The following is a 15894-nucleotide window of genomic DNA, read 5'->3' on the forward strand; positions in this document are numbered from 1 at the left end:
TTCTTTATTTTAAAAAACCCTTAATAAATAAACAAAATATAGTTCTTAGTTCTATCATATCTTTGTGAATTTTCTTACATCAATATATTACTCATAAATGACTTTTTTTCAATTAAATTCAACAATATATGCAATTGCATTGATTGAGCCAATAAAATTTTCCCCGCGCTTCTAATCTCGAATGGTACGTACTTTGACATTAAACAACAATATTTGCTTATAGATAAGGGTCCCAATACCCTCTTGGAGTGAACCGATCAGAATTTGCAGTGAACTTAAAGTTGGAGAGGAAGGAATGAGAAACACATTCATTTGATCAGATACCGCATTCACAAAAGATTCAAGCCATGGTAGCCCATCAGTGCCAATCACCTTGAGCGTTAACAGCCCTTACAGGCAGGGTCCCTGTGCTCAAGAATCAGCATAATGAATCACTGGAGCAAACAATTAACCTTTTTTTAAATTCTGCTCTTTTGGCGCCAGGATCTTGAAAAAAAGTTAAAAGATACTTCAATCGGAATTAATTGACATGAATTGATGAAAATGTGTCAAGCTTAACTCATAAATTTTATAAATACAAAAAGGTCAAGATTAAATTAAGTTTATTAGATGTTGTGATTTATGTTCCCCCAATCAAATTCCAACTCATGATTGCATTGAATTTAATCATCTTGAAAGATAACAATAATGTTTATACTACATTGATCAATGCATCCACATATTTTTATTTTATTGGAAAACTTGCCAAGAGCCTTGTAACTATCGATTTATTAAAAAGAAAAAACTTTGAGGTATAATACCTAAAGACTGTAATTAAGTTACTCATAACCTAACATTGCAGTTCAAGTAAGCAAGTTATTGGCTCACTTTTGCCCATATATATATATATATATATATATATTCTCCTGGTTCTCAAGCCATTTTACTCTCCATAAATTGTTGTCAACTTCCATTTGGTTTGGAAACCTAGACTAACTGAGACAAGACATCCTGTACAGATACAAAGTTGATAAATAACAAAAATTGTCACATGAGAGAGAGACAGAGACAGAGACAGAGAGAGGTCAGATTTATTTCTTTTCTTTTTTTTCTTTTTTTCTTTTTTTTGATAGGTGACAGAGAGAGGTCAGATTTATTAATCAGTATTAACAATCAAATGAGACGTATGATTTTCCTTGTTAAATTAATTTCCTATTTTTCTTCTAGAAAGTGGATATGAAACAACAACGCATTTCTATCACCCAAACAACCCCAATTGACCAATCAAAAGAATAAAAATTCAAGTGAAATACAACCTTCAATATGTAGGCTTATCTGATATCTTCTTCATAAATTAGTAGCTGTGGGCTTGAAACAATCAATATTGCATAATCCGACTGATCTCACAATGTCCCCAAAGCTGCCACCACAACGCAATTCCAACAGTGAGGAAAAGCAGATATTGAATGTATATGCAATTATGCATGCCACATTGGACAAGCTTTGTTTTAAAAAAGGAAGCATAAATGGGTAAAAAACAATACTATTCAGTCAAAATTATAGCTAACCTGTTCCTTGGTTTCTCCAGCTGGTCCACGCGGTCCACGCCATTGTGAACTTTAATAGACCGATCAATGCTCTTTCTTGATTTCTCTCTCTTATCACTACTGGTTCTTGATTTCTCTCTCCGGTCTGTGCTCAGCCTTGGCTTTTCTCTCTGGTCAGTACTCGGTCGAGACCTCTCCTCTCTATGATCTGTGCTGGATCTGGATTTCTCTCTACAATCTGTGCTGTTCCTGGGATTTTCTAGTTGATCTGTAATTGGCCCAGATCCTTTTCTCAGATGTGGTGATTTCTCAATGGCTGATATGAATTTCTTGAGATGCTTTATGTATTGTGGGAAAAGCTCCAAGTCACAATGATTCCCTCCTTTAATCCATAATGGTTCATACTTCTCTTTACAGAGCTGCCAAAGTTTCCTACCATGGGACCAATCAACAACATCGTCAGCAGTTCCCTGCAAGAAAGGGCAAACACAGAGCACAACAGCTTGGTAAATGAGGATTCTTCTAATTACTTGAGCCAATGTTGCTTGATGCCTTACTTTCAAGGTTCAGATGCTATGAGAGTTTCAGTTAGTGAAGAAAGGCAGCTAACCAATGTATATGGTGACAGATACCTATCGATTATAAAATGGGTACATGAACTTATATTAATCAGGTGCGCCAATTAAGATCATAGTAAGACATTTAATACAATGAGACAAGCACGCATGAACCACATCATGGTCTTTATACCCACAATGGGTGGAAGCTAGCATCCAAGAACATCTGGGCCTACATCCACCTCAAGTGATGTATAATCTTTAAAGGCATTGAAATCGCTCTTCTACAGAAGTGGCAACTGAGATAGGAAATCCATAGGATTAGGGGACAAATTGCTCTGTAAGCCATAGATCAAACTTATGGGACATAAAATATGTGATTCACCTGGTCAAAGGCAGTATCACATTCCCTCACTGTCTCATCAGTCATCACTTGAAATTTTAATTTGTGACCACCAAAATTAGACATAAAAGCACCCTTCAATCCTCTAGAGAAACTATGGAGTATGTATCCACATAAAATTACTGCTCTTGGACTCTTGCACTCATCCTTTCTTCCACTTATCCTCTAGCATCCTAAGGGGCAGAGATTCTGGTGGTTCCAATAGAAACATCCAAGGTTCAAATCCCCTCATCCACCCACCCCCCCCCCCCCCCCCCCAAAAAAAATTATCGATTATCAAAAAAGGGGGAGACCACCAAGTAAAACAGCCAAAAAATTTTAATTTGGTAATCATCCTTAATTCACCTTTATATTCTTGTGGAAGTAACAAAGAATTTCCAAAACATGAGTTTAAGATAACCCAATAAATAATTGTTCTGGACTTTTAGTAGCAAAATGCTAGAGTGGAAACACTTCAGACCCTTCAGCAAGAAGAATATTTCAAATGAGTGGCCTTCTCCCTAATAATGTGACAAAGACATAAAAACTCGAGTCCTGGACACCTGGTGAATTTATGCTGCTGCTATGGAGTAATCTACGTACATGTGATATCTATTTACATAACTCTTTGGGATGTTGGAGCTTTGTCAGGACATAAACAATGGCATGTATGTGATTGACCACAACATGACAAAAAAGGCAGAAACTAGCAGTGATCATTTGGGTAGGGCTGTACATAAGACCAAATTAACTGAAAACACCATTTTAAGACAGGTTCAGTCAGCATTTTAAGAGATTCAGTTCTGTTCAGTGAATAGAGGAGAGATACTGATACGACCAGGTCAGCATGCAATTTTATGGCTTTTAAAACCAACAGTCTGTCACACAACAGCTAAAGCATACTGATAAAGGTTTCGTGGTCTGCACACCTGCCATGTGTAATTCTAATGCGATGATGCAAGACAGTCTAGGGTTCACTACCTAGAGCAGCCTGAAAACCTTAAGCTTCACCACCTAAGGGTTGCATGGAATCACCACCATACAGATAAAGAAATTTTTCACAAATCTTATTTAAAAAAACACCATGTGGAGCATTTTTATAGTGCTTCCAGGATTACAAAAGTTCACGTCCCATAAAACTGTTACTGAACATAATTTAAATATTATCCCTATCTTAAAACATGAAACTTGATCCCTATCTGAATCCAATTTTTTTTTTTTAAATGAAAATTTAAAATAATCCAATCCCATAACATAAATGGAAATCTGAAATAATAAATTCCAAAATAATTTCAGTTTTGGTCCCTCCATCAAAGTCACATTCCCTTAACTAAAGACCCACTAAACTCAACTTCTAATCAGTTACTGACACATAACCTACCTATGCTATGTTTTTTTAGATAATGTAGGAAACCTTTTAAAGAAGAGCCCTTTGGACACACCTCTAGCCAGTAAAACCTACCTATACTATTATAAATTTAATAGCTAAGAACTCGTTTATACATGATGAACATTTGGCAAGATTCAATTAACTACCACAAGTTTCACTAGGAACTTTTTTTTTTCTATTGCTTGAAAAAGTATTGGCTTCACTGTGCACCTGTAAAGAAATCATAATAATCCAATTTTGAATACCTAGCTACAGCATTTCTTCCTCTTTTCCTCACCTATTAGTTGTCATTGTCACCTCTCTCTCTCTCTCTCTCTCTCACACACACACACTAAAACCTCTCATGACCCCCTCAATTTATCACCAGTAATATATCTTCTGACACAGGACACCTCACTGCCCCTATCTCCCTCTCTCCCTTGCAAACCTCCACCCTTGCAACTGAGGCAGACACGCTCCTTACACGCCATCATTTTGATCTCTTCCTTCTCTGCCATGAGCACTCCAAGTTCCTCCACAGATGAGATGGCCCCAGTTCCTCTTTGTTTTTTCATCTCCCCACCCATTTCATTTGTCAGAAATCATTGTTTGCTTACAAACTGATTGACCAAACTTTTTTTTTTTAATAGGTAATATGAGATCTATTATTAATGAAATATGAAAGAAACACACAGGATGTTCATGATGATGAACACAGAAAAGCATAAACAGTAAACAAAAGAGAAGAAATTTTTCATCAGTGTCAATTAAGTTCAGTTATCTAACCATGTCATTTGGAGTCAATTGTCAACTAGCACAAGACAAAGATGTAGGTTCCATTGAAAACTGGCTTTAACATCAAACAAAACTAACTTTAACAGTTCTGGCAAAATTTTCAACGTCTTTGAAAAATTTCACCAAAATGAAAGAGGTATAGTCATCCATAGCTATTAAATTCCAACCTAATCACGAAGAATTCCCTATTTCAAATTTCATTTGATATAGTGTAAAGTCAACATATTACATGCTGAGCGCAACCACATAACCCCTTGTTCTATACTATAAAATCCAGCAATGAAGATGCCAGAACTAGAAAAATTTGAAGCAGATATATGGTGGACCAATCAACCAGTGCAGATACTAACTTCTATAGTCTGATTTTCCATCAAGCTATACTAAATTAGCATGCCATTTTATTTTTACAAACATCTTACTAAAATAGAGAAATTGGAAAATACTCACATGAATTACCAGAACCGGACATTTGACAAGGGGTATTTTATCAATATTCTGCACCGCAAACAAGCAAAAAAATATTTATGAGGTCAAATTTTGAAAGATTGTAAACAATTCAACATTAAGATTATATAATTCTGCATTAAAAAAAAAAAAAAAAAATCAACCTTATAAATGTCAAACCAGTATGTCCTCTTCACTGGATACATGACACGGAGGCCAGACATGATCGGACTGTGGAGAATTACAGCCCTCAAATTCGGTAACCGAGTAGCCAAATCTAAAGTGGGCCCACTACCAACTGATTGCCCATACAAAATAATATCTTCCTCTTTTGTGCCATACTTCTCCACCAGGCATCTATATGCGGCTTCTATGTCTGAGTATGTGTTCTGCTCACTCGGCTGTTCAAGTAAAGCACATAATAACTCAGCCATCTCCCATCTTATTTTAACAACAAATTCTAAATCAATCTAATTAGAAACTAATTAAAATCTTCCATCTTTGGGTTTTTAAAACTTCCACTACTGAAAAAAAAAAAAAAAAAAAAAAAAATCCAAAGCTTGAATATGCCAAAGAGGTAATATAAAGTTCAGTGTAGAAAAAGTTTTAATCCTTTTTGGGTCCCATATAACAAAAGCAAACTACAAATTTTTTTGGCCGACAAGAAATTGCACAGAAAGTTACTTAGAAAAAGGCAACAACAACCAAAAAAAAGAAAAGAAAACCCAAAACTTTACCAGAACTAAAATAAAACCAAATTTATAAAACAAAAATAAAGACCAAGACTTTACCAGAATCCAATCCAAACAGAATACCAAAATAAAATAAAATTACAAAAAATACAAAATCACATACCTTCCCAGAGGATTGCCCGTACCCTGAATAATCATACCTACAACACAACACACACAAATTAAAATTAATTTTTTTTTTAAAAAAAAAAAATCATATTCATATAAGCATGTAAAAAACTAAAAAAATCAACCATCAAAAAAATTATCTAATTTTCAATATATTTCGGGGGTGCTAGTGTAATTTACCCAATACATATATGTAAAAAGGGATAATTTTTTTTTTTTTTTAATTAGGAAGAGAGAGAGAGAGAGAGAGAGAGAGAGAGACCCCATGAAGTTGACTCGGAGGTGAATACTGAGTTCAGTGAACAAGTCATACATCTGACCCAGATCAGCTGCGTTGCCATGCGAATGAAGCACCGTCAGTGACGCCGATGGGTTCCTCATGTACACCGCCACCACCTCGTTCCCTCTCTTCGTTTTCAGCCTCAACACGTCGCCGTTTTCCCTCCTAGTCTCCACCCCTCCCAACATCCTCAGCTTCAGCTTCACTCCTCCACAACCACCACCACCACCGCCCTCCTCCTCCTCCTCCACCACCTCATACGACGGCGGACTCGGAGGAAAAAACGCGAACTTCGCCGCCATCGATGACGTCACCGCCCCCATTATTTACAACCCCACAACTTTCAAATTTTCAAAATTTTATTTAAAAAAAATATATGTATATTTATTGCGGAATTTAAGAGTGACCCAGATGGTGTTTTGGTGGTAAAAACTGAAATTTAGATTCAATTTAAGGAAAACGTGTGAGAGTTTGATTCAAATTTTGAAGGTAGTTTATTTTTGGTATCATTTTCTAGGGTTTGGAGAAATTGAGTGTTTGGGTTGTGACTTGTGAGATGCAATAGCAGAAGTAAGAAGTAAAGAGAGAGAGAGAGAGAGAGAGAGAGAGAGAATGGAGGAAGTTCCGGCGTGGAAATTGAGAGTGGGCACGTGTAGAAATTTATTGAATAAAATTTGGGGAGGTGGGGATGAGTAGTGATTGCCTGCCTGTGAGTGACAGTGAGTGTGTGAGGGTGATGGTGATGTTAGTAACAACTTTTACAACAACAAGGCATGGGGGGGGGCTGCCTATCCACGTGTCCTTGTAGGGCAAACCTTCAGCTGTTGATGCCAGTAATTAAATAAATTGAGGATTAGGATTAGCCTATTCTTTTTTCTTTCTTTTTTTGGTTTCGGAAACAACTGTAGCCTATGACTTTTTTTCGCTACTAGGTGCCAGCTTTACAGTTTTCAACGATACACTATACTACACAACAATACACTGTACTACCCAAAAAAAAAAAATACACCATACTACACAACAAAAATCTCACATGTGTGTCTATTTATAATTTTTGAAATCTCATAGTTTTACCCAAATATCTAATTATTTATAGAAGAGGAGCTAAAATCTATTTTTGCCTATATTTGAATAGGGTAAAATTTGGATACAGTATTCAAATGTTGTTCTTTAAAAATTTTAAGAGCACATAAGGAATAGCATTTAAAGTATATGTACTTAAGTTTTATCTATTTGAATAATAATGTGGAAAAATATGAACTTTCAAAAGTTTGAAAGTTCATATGTCAATATCAAAAGATATTAACAACCTATTTTTTTATTTTTGGCCAAAATATCGTGCTTAATTCCTAAAGTTTACATATTAGTCCCTTAAATTTTGAAAAATGAGCTATATCACTCAAGCAACTTTCATTAATTTATTTGCCTATGTGTGGTGTTCACCAAATCGTAAAAACTGTACCAAAATCACTCGCAAAATGGTATAATCGCACCGCACCCCACCCCACCTTCTCTATATATTAATATATTTATTTTTTGTAATATTAAATATATTATTAATAGTTTAATAACTCTAGCAATTGTTGATTATAAAAGCCAACCCAAAAAAAAAAAAAAAAAAAAAAAAAAACTCCATAGTTTAAAACTTAGTTCAAAACAAATGGAAAAATTAGTTTTGGATTGGGCAAGAAAAGCCTAAAATTTGAAAAATATACTAGTTTCGAACCATATCTTATACACCGCACTGCACAAATGAGATATGGTGCGATTATAGTTTTTGCTAAACTATAAACCGCACCACACTGCACATGTGATTGCAAAAATGAGGTGTCGTGCGGTTATGGCTTTAACTAAACTACACCGCAAAGTATGGTGCTAAAAAGGGCATAAAACCGCCCCGCACTGTAAACACCCCTAACTCTAACTGAGCAATAACATTATATTTTTTAATAACTCTGCAACTTTTATTTTTCAAAAATTACATATCAAAATCACACTTCAGCTTGGGTAGACTAATTTTTATTTAGGTTCCCTAAATCAAAATCAGAAGAACATAATTCCCTAAAATTGATCTACATTTGAAGGTTTGAAAGGTGAGAAGACTTGAAAAATAAAAGACACTGATTGGTTTTTGGTAAAGGCAAGGATTAAATCCCACATCTCATATTTGATAATAAAAAACTTTACTAGTTAAGCTAATTGAATCCCACTAAAATATAATTATTCATATTAGGTCATATGGAATATTTGGCAAGGGTTAGATTATATAGAATGGGTGAGAAATCTCTTTGGTTTTTAACTCCAATGGCTTGGACCATGTGTGAAATTTGTTTGAAGCTCCAAAGATTTACAATTAATACGGTGGGTTTCATAACATGGTGTTACAAACTCATGGGTAGAACTCATCATCGAATACCGGCTTGTAAGAGGAGGGTGCCCAAGAACTTATAAACACACAGTTAAGCTTATACTTAATCTATGTAGAACAATAAGATCATAACACATCATAGCCACCTATGGTGTATTCCTTTATGAATTCTCATAGTCCTGGAAGTGGTGCAATTAGGTATAATCATAATGGCTCTTTAACAATGGCTTGGATGTAGTCAAATTTATTGTTATTTCATAGTAAATCCAGGTAACAGCTGCAAATAAAGTTTTAGGAATTATGTTATACTGATTTGGATTTAGGGAAAGACCCAACTAGAAAGGGGGCTTCCTAAACTAATACATAATTTCTTATGTGTAATTTTTTTAATAATAAAAGTTGTCATATCATTAAAAAAAAAATGTCACGTAATTGTTCTTATAAACATATAAACAATGAAATTGACAGAAGTTAACAAATAGACCAATAGCACTCATTTTTTAAACTTAAAAGACCAATAGAACTCACTTTAAACTTTAGAGATCAAAAGTGCTCTGTAGATAAATTTTAGGAACATAAACAAATTTAAATGTGTTTCTATCGTTCAAAGGAGAGACATTTCACTTCACATATTTAAGAGAACTAACGATGTGAGGGTGTGAATTTGTCTCTAGGTTTTTTTGGAATGTTTAAAAAAACATGGCTTTAAAGGGATTCAATATAAAATTTTGGGATTTTTATATTTATTTTTTATTCTTTATACTTTTGTTGTTATTCAAAGTGGTACTCCTTTTTTTTTTTTTTTTTTTTTTGATAAGTAAGATTCAAAGTGGTACTCCTGGTTGGTGGGTTGGTGCTTTATTAATAATTATGCTTGGTCTAACTTAATGCAATAATAATTTTTATTCCGTATCAGTTAGCTTTGCCTTATTTATTTTTATTTTTTTGATAGTGAGCTTTGCCTTATTTGATTATTTAGTATGGTATAGACGTAAATATTCTTGTATTTAATACGACCGTGCATTGCAAGACATTTATTGTATTTAAATGATAAGAAGTTTGCTAGAATATTTATTAACTATCTGCGAGTGCGAGGAAAAAGAATATATTTGATTATTTATTAGCTATCTTTCGAGATTTTTTTCCCATTTTAAATAGAGCATAAATTAGGCTATGTTTATTTTGGGTGAAAAAGAAATTTGGAAAATATTTTACACCCTTGAGTGTGTTTGGGTGCACATGAAAATACGGTTAAACTGAAAATATATTTCAGTTGACCGTAAATTAAGCCCTTTAGACTCGGAAATGATTTTACATAGTGATTTTACCTTTAATCAATGTCCACTCTCCTCACTAACTCACGCCAAGTCGAAGGAACTAGGGAGAGAGATACCCAAGGTCAAGCCTGTGCCCACCTGCCTCCTCTCACCGATCTGCATTCTCTCTCTTTCCCTCCAACCAATCAAGGCTGGATCGAACACTGCATGTCACCGATCTTGTGCCTTCACTCAGGAACCACACCCTCTCTTCCACTCTCACTCATAGCACTCTCTGATTTTGTTGTTGTTGTGGTGGTGTGGGTGGTGGTGTTTTGGTGGATTTTGTGTGGGTGATGGTGGATTTTTTGTGGGTGGTGGTGGCAACATAGTAGTGGTGGCAGTTTTTTCCCTCTTCCTGATCTAGATTTTGTGTGGGTGGTGATGGGTTGTGCTTGTCCTTGGTGGTGGTGGCTAGCTTGGGCTTACATTTTCTGAAAATAGATTTTTTTACATCAAAGTCCAAACACAAGAAATAATTTTCTAGCATAATTTCCACAACGCAGTCAAATAGCAAAAAATGTTTTCCTTTACATAAAATATTTTCAACTGAAATATTTTACACTCGAAAAACATTTTACATATTTCCAAACACAACCTCATATACTCTACTTTATGCTCCACCAAACATATCATGTCACGTGAACATTATTTGTTAAATACAAATTGAAAACTTAAAAAAATTTCCACATTTTTTTAAAGAAATAAAATGTATAAAAATACAGCTTTAAATAGAGTCAATATACAACAAATAAGTTTCTAAAAAAAAAAAAAAAACTTTAAAAAAATATACCTTAAAAAAAACTAAATAATAAACTCATCCAAATATACAGGTTTAGATTAGCATAACGACTTACTCACAAGTCACAATCATATTAGGATATTGAACTCGGGATCATTTGCTCTGCGCAATTGTGGCCATGAATTGTGTTGGCAATATCTATATATATATTAAAAGCCAAAACTTAGAGAAAATTAAATTAGAATCTAAATTGAATTTCAAATGGAATCCAATTAATTGTGCGCCACATGTCTCATTTAATTTTAATTTTTGTGCCAAGTGAATTATTAAGTGTAAAAATCAAAAAGACCAAATCTAATTATATTCTAAATTGGATTTCAATTGGAGTTCAATTTTGCGCCATGTGTCTATATAATTTTTTTTAAAATTTTTTGTGGCAAATAAATTATTGAGTGCAAAAACTGAAAAGTCCAATCAAATTAAATCCAATCAAATTCTAAATTAAATATATAATGAGAAAGCATTATATATTTTAAAAATCTATGGTTTAAAAAATGTATAAACTAATACCATGTATAATTTCAACATCTCTAAATGTATAATTTGAACTATATAATTGTGATTGTTTTTAATTGTACTGTGTATATGTACGAAATTACACACCAGTGAATTCTAATAGAAATATTTTCCTACTTCGATTAAATTGTTAAATTCAATTGATGACAATTTATGCAATATGAACTCTACCTGAAGTAAGCGACTTCTGATTGATAATAAAATTTAAGGCAAAAACACAATTTTGGTCTATATTCTAGAATCACTATTAATTTGGTTCTTATATTTTAGTAGTAGTCAATTTGGTTCATATTATTTGAAACTTGCAATATTTAAAATAATAAAGATCAAATTGATTTTTGCTAAAATGTAGAGACCAAATTGATAGTGATCTCAAATTTAAGGACCAAAATGGTATTTTAGTCCAAATATATCTTAATGGAATATGTAGGTACTTAGAAAATAAAAGTTCAAGCCCACTTAGATCAGTAGTACCTTGTCCTTTAAACCAAGCCCAAACAATAGAATTTGTGAAGAGAGTGAGAAACTAATTCAAGTGCAATTCTAGGCTAAGTTAAAGTCTAAGGTTGAAGAGCCCAGAGTAACAGATGAGCGTAAAGTAAATAACAATTGAGGATAATATCCTCCTCAGGCAGGTCAGAGGATTAATCTCTTGTATATATTTGGTTCAAGTTTGACACAAGATAATACCCCGAGGATCAATCTCTTGTATATATTTGGTTCAAGTTTGACACAAGATAATACCCTATTCTCTTCCCTTTTTTACTGTTTCTCAGAGAAAATGTTCATCCCCCATTTATGGGTGGTTCATTTCCTTTTATATCCCCTTTCCTTGCATCCTAACTCTCCACTTATATGTCTCAAAGCATTCTTTAGGATACTTGTCCCATCAAGACTCTATTAAAGGTGGTAGAAAGGGCTGCTAGTTGTGAAGTTACTGTTCATGAGTATATTAATGCAACTGATAAGGTTGGTAGAGGGCATTAAATGCGAAAGTGGGAGGTATATCTCTCAGTAAGCTTCCTCCCACCATCCTTACTCCCGTTGCTATCTCTTCTCCTTTCCTTGGGCCTTCATAGGATACCAATTGTTCTAATCCTCTTACTTTTCTCGGACAAATGGAGTCCTCGGGGTTCGTTTACCCCTTTGGGTTTGGATTGGGCAAGTTGTTCCTCGACTAGCTACTCCTTGATCCTTGGACCCCCCACAGAATACATATTCCATTCAATAAATGTTCTAGTGTGGTGATTGGTGACCTTCATGTCTGTTTATTTGTCCTCATTAATTATTATATATTGTTTCACTCTCACAAGATTTAGTTCCTTTTGTTTTTTATTTTTAATTTTTTTTTATGACTACAATTTAGTTCCCACTGTTGAACTTGTGGATTACATTAAAGGCTAAGAACTTTTCTTTCATTTTTAGGAGTTTACTATATATGCTGGAAAAAATTGAGCTAATTTTGTTTGTTTCCTCCCTCAGAGTTCTGTGCTTGCAAGAAACCTTGACGTTCCAAACATCAGTTGTAAAATGATTGGGTAAATATCAATGTCCAGTTCCTCAAAAAAAAAAAAAAAAATCAATGTCCAAAACTAAAAATTAGATTGATTCACTAACAACCACTCAAAAGTCACAAGTGGGGTTTCCGTTTTTGACAATTTAGAAAAACAAAGGCCATATGGGTTTGGGTCAGGTGTGAGAAGAAAAAAAGGAACACCCTCCATTATTGCAATTGGATGCCTACAACATTTTGACATTTGTAGGGAAGGTTTTTAAGAATTTCTTGTCAATGCAGGGCTCCACATAATAGTCACTAAGAGTACAAGAAAATGATAGTTATCTTTCATTTCATGTCATTAGCTTTCATGGGCCATAATTCAGACCTAACCTTATTCCATATTCTTTATAATTTCACAACTCCTGCTTTCTTCAGTCCCCACAAAGTAGAGAATATTTTCTCAGAAAAATATAAAGTTTTTTTTTGATGAACAGAAAATGTAAAGTAGAGAAAGGTGGTATTGTCTTGATATCGATGAAGTTCTAATAAGAAAAATAGAATAAATTTAATTATACCAATCGATCTTTTTTTATTTTGACAAACTATATACCAATCAATCTTGAATCTTGAGCTTTAAATAAATAAAAACACACACACACGCACAACTATCATTCTTGCCCATGCTTCGCGTGTGTTTATACTTCGTACATAGGTCTTTAAAAAGAAAAAAAAAAAAAGATAAATGTTCTTATTTTGGCGTAAATACACTTTTAGTCTCTACATTTTGGGTCATTTCTCGATTTGGTCCCTAAACTGATTTTGCTCTTAGGTTAGTCCCTGAAATCAGAAAATTAATTCTATTTTGGTTCCTGCCATCAACACACTAACAAAAAAATCCTACGTGGCTAACAGAGTGCATAAGTGGCATGTTAGATGTTGCCGTGACTAATAATTTAATAATAAAAAGACCACATCAGCATCCATGTCGGCATTTAAATTAATAAAAATTGCCAGGTCAGAACAAATTAAAAATAAACATTAATCTAATTAAAATATTAAAAAAACAATTAAAAACAAATATCTAAAAACAAGAAGAAAAAATTAAATTATATACTAACAGGAAGAATGAAGAATCCAAGAACTCAAATCATTCTCCAGCAAATCAAGAACTCAAACCCAGCAAATCAAGAACTCCCGAATCCAACCCAGTAACCCAAGAACTCAAACCCAAATCACTAGGACATAAATGAGAGCAAGAAGAAAAAATTAAATTAAATACTAACAGGAAGAATGAAGAAACCAAGAACTCAATTCTCCAGCAAATCAAGAACTCAAACCCAGCAAATCAAGAACTCCCAAATCAAACCCAGCAACCCAAGAACTCAAACCCAAATCACTAGGACATAAAATGAAAACAAGAAGAAAAAATTAAACTAAATACCAACAGGAAGAATGAAGAAACCAAGACCTCTAATCTTCAGCAAATCAAGAACTCAAACCCAGCAACCCAAGAACTCAAACCCAAATCTTCAGTAAATCAAACCCACAAACCCATTAAACAAACCAATCTCCAACAAACCCATAAACCTATAATCAAACCCAAATCCCAAATCCACCACCACCACTACCACAATCAAACCTAGATCCCAAAACCACCGCCACCACCACCGACCAACAGATCCCAAAACCACCACCCCGCCGATCAAACCCATTTCCCAAAACAGCAACCACCATGACCTCGCCGAGAGAGAAGGAATCGGAAATGGAAGAAGAATGAGGGATTTTTTGAGACCCAACGGTTCGGGGTAGCAGCAGAGAATGGGTTTGAGTTGGAGGAGCAGTAGTGGCAGAGGAGTTGGCCACGGAGGAGTCGCTGATGTCGATGTCGATGTTAATGCCGTCATGCCACTGCTGATGATGCAGATTGTAATGGGTAGAGAGAGAGAGAGAGAGAGAGAGAGAGAGAGAGAGAGAGAGAGAGAGAGAGAGATAAATAGATCTGGGTTGGGTTGGGGTTTGGTTTTTTAATTTAGTATACGGTGTGACAGGGTCCTAACATATGGGTTGGTTCTAGGTTGGGGTTTCTATTCTTTTGTTCTTGTGTTTGAATATTCTAAGTTGTTGTTCTTATGTGTTCATGATCAAGATGAACACAGATCTTAACTGATTTTATTTTTAATTTTGATTTTCCTCTTTTTTATTTGATCAAAATTGATAAATTATTATTTTTTAATTTAGAAACTTACATGGAGTTGAGGTGGCATTTTTAAAAATTAAATAAATTTTTTATTAATTTAAATGCTGACATGGTATTTTTATTATTAAATTATTAGCCACGTCAGCATCTAACATGTCACTTATGCACTCTGTTAGTCATGTAGGATTTTTTTGTTAGTGTGTTGACGGTAGAGACCAAAATAGAATTGATTTTTTGATTTCAAGGACTGACCTAAGAGCAAAATCAGTTTAGGGACCAAATCGAGAAATGGCCAAAAATGTAGGGACCAAAAGTATAATTACGCCTCTTATTTTTTATTTTAACTAGTTGACAGGAGATATGGGCTTCGAAGCAAATATAGGTATTTGGGTTTTAATAGTTAGAAATGTAACAACACACAATAATATCGTTCAAGAAAATAAAAGACTTTTTTTAAAAAAAAATTATGAGAGAATATAAAAGACTTAGTAAATAATGATATATATATATATATATATATATACACACACTACTATTTAATCTATGTTACTCCCTCCGTCCCACTTTGTTTGTCCTCTATTCCATTTTGGGATGTCCCAAAATATTGTCCTGTTTCTAAAAATAAAAGTTATTAGTTTACTAATGTTCCTATTATACCCCTAAGCCTCATTAAGAATAACTCCTTTTAAAAAAAGCTGATAAATTTATTTAAGGGTAATTTTGTAAACTTATATATTTTTATAAGACAGACAAGACAATAAATGATGTTCCCTTAAAATGTTTGACTTTTCAAACAGGACAAACAAAGTGGGACAGAGGGAGTACTATTTAAGGGGTTTCTCTAAGATTCTCATTTTTTTTTTATTCAAAACTGCCCATATCCCCTGTAGGGGCACGATTCAAGGCCCAAGCCCAACAGGTGTGTGGTTCTGGCCCAAGGAACTCGATACAATGAATTTATAGAGAGTGGGCTTCAGAACTAGG

The 15894-nt window shown here is 34.1% G+C and overlaps 1 protein-coding gene across 4 annotated transcripts; it reads right to left on the bottom strand.

Annotated features, from left to right (window-relative positions):
* Window positions 1–91: 91 nt before the first annotated feature.
* LOC126714355 (uncharacterized) lies at window positions 92–6875 on the bottom strand. Of its 4 annotated transcripts, none has more exons than XM_050414471.1 (7): window positions 6196–6875; window positions 5929–5965; window positions 5238–5474; window positions 5077–5124; window positions 1548–1996; window positions 1296–1399; window positions 92–434 (listed from the first exon to the last, which is right to left on the bottom strand). In XM_050414471.1, exons 1-6 carry the CDS (start codon window positions 6534–6536, stop codon window positions 1327–1329), a joined length of 1185 nt encoding a protein of 394 aa, XP_050270428.1. In that variant the 5' UTR covers window positions 6537–6875; the 3' UTR covers window positions 92–434; window positions 1296–1326. The 4 variants fall into 4 exon arrangements, with proteins under 4 accessions (XP_050270428.1, XP_050270429.1, XP_050270430.1 ...); XM_050414472.1 differs by having other exon boundaries at window positions 94–405; XM_050414473.1 differs by lacking the exon at window positions 92–434 and adding an exon at window positions 751–990.
* Between the last annotated feature and the right edge of the window lie 9019 nt (window positions 6876–15894).

The sequence above is a fragment of the Quercus robur genome, chromosome 2, assembly GCF_932294415.1.
Source record: "Quercus robur chromosome 2, dhQueRobu3.1, whole genome shotgun sequence".
Classification (NCBI taxonomy): domain Eukaryota; kingdom Viridiplantae; phylum Streptophyta; class Magnoliopsida; order Fagales; family Fagaceae; genus Quercus; species Quercus robur.

Bases quoted from the DNA above. Each gene is read 5' to 3' on its own strand.
- LOC126714355 (XM_050414471.1), bottom strand. From the start codon at position 6,536: ATGGGGGCGGTGACGTCATCGATGGCGGCGAAGTTCGCGTTTTTTCCT. The intron at 5,125-5,237 runs GTTGATTTTTTT...TTTGCGGTGCAG, and splicing joins ACTGGTTTGACATTTATAAG to AATATTGATAAAATACCCCT. The intron at 1,400-1,547 runs GTTAGCTATAAT...TTGTGGTGGCAG, and splicing joins CTGGAGAAACCAAGGAACAG to CTTTGGGGACATTGTGAGAT.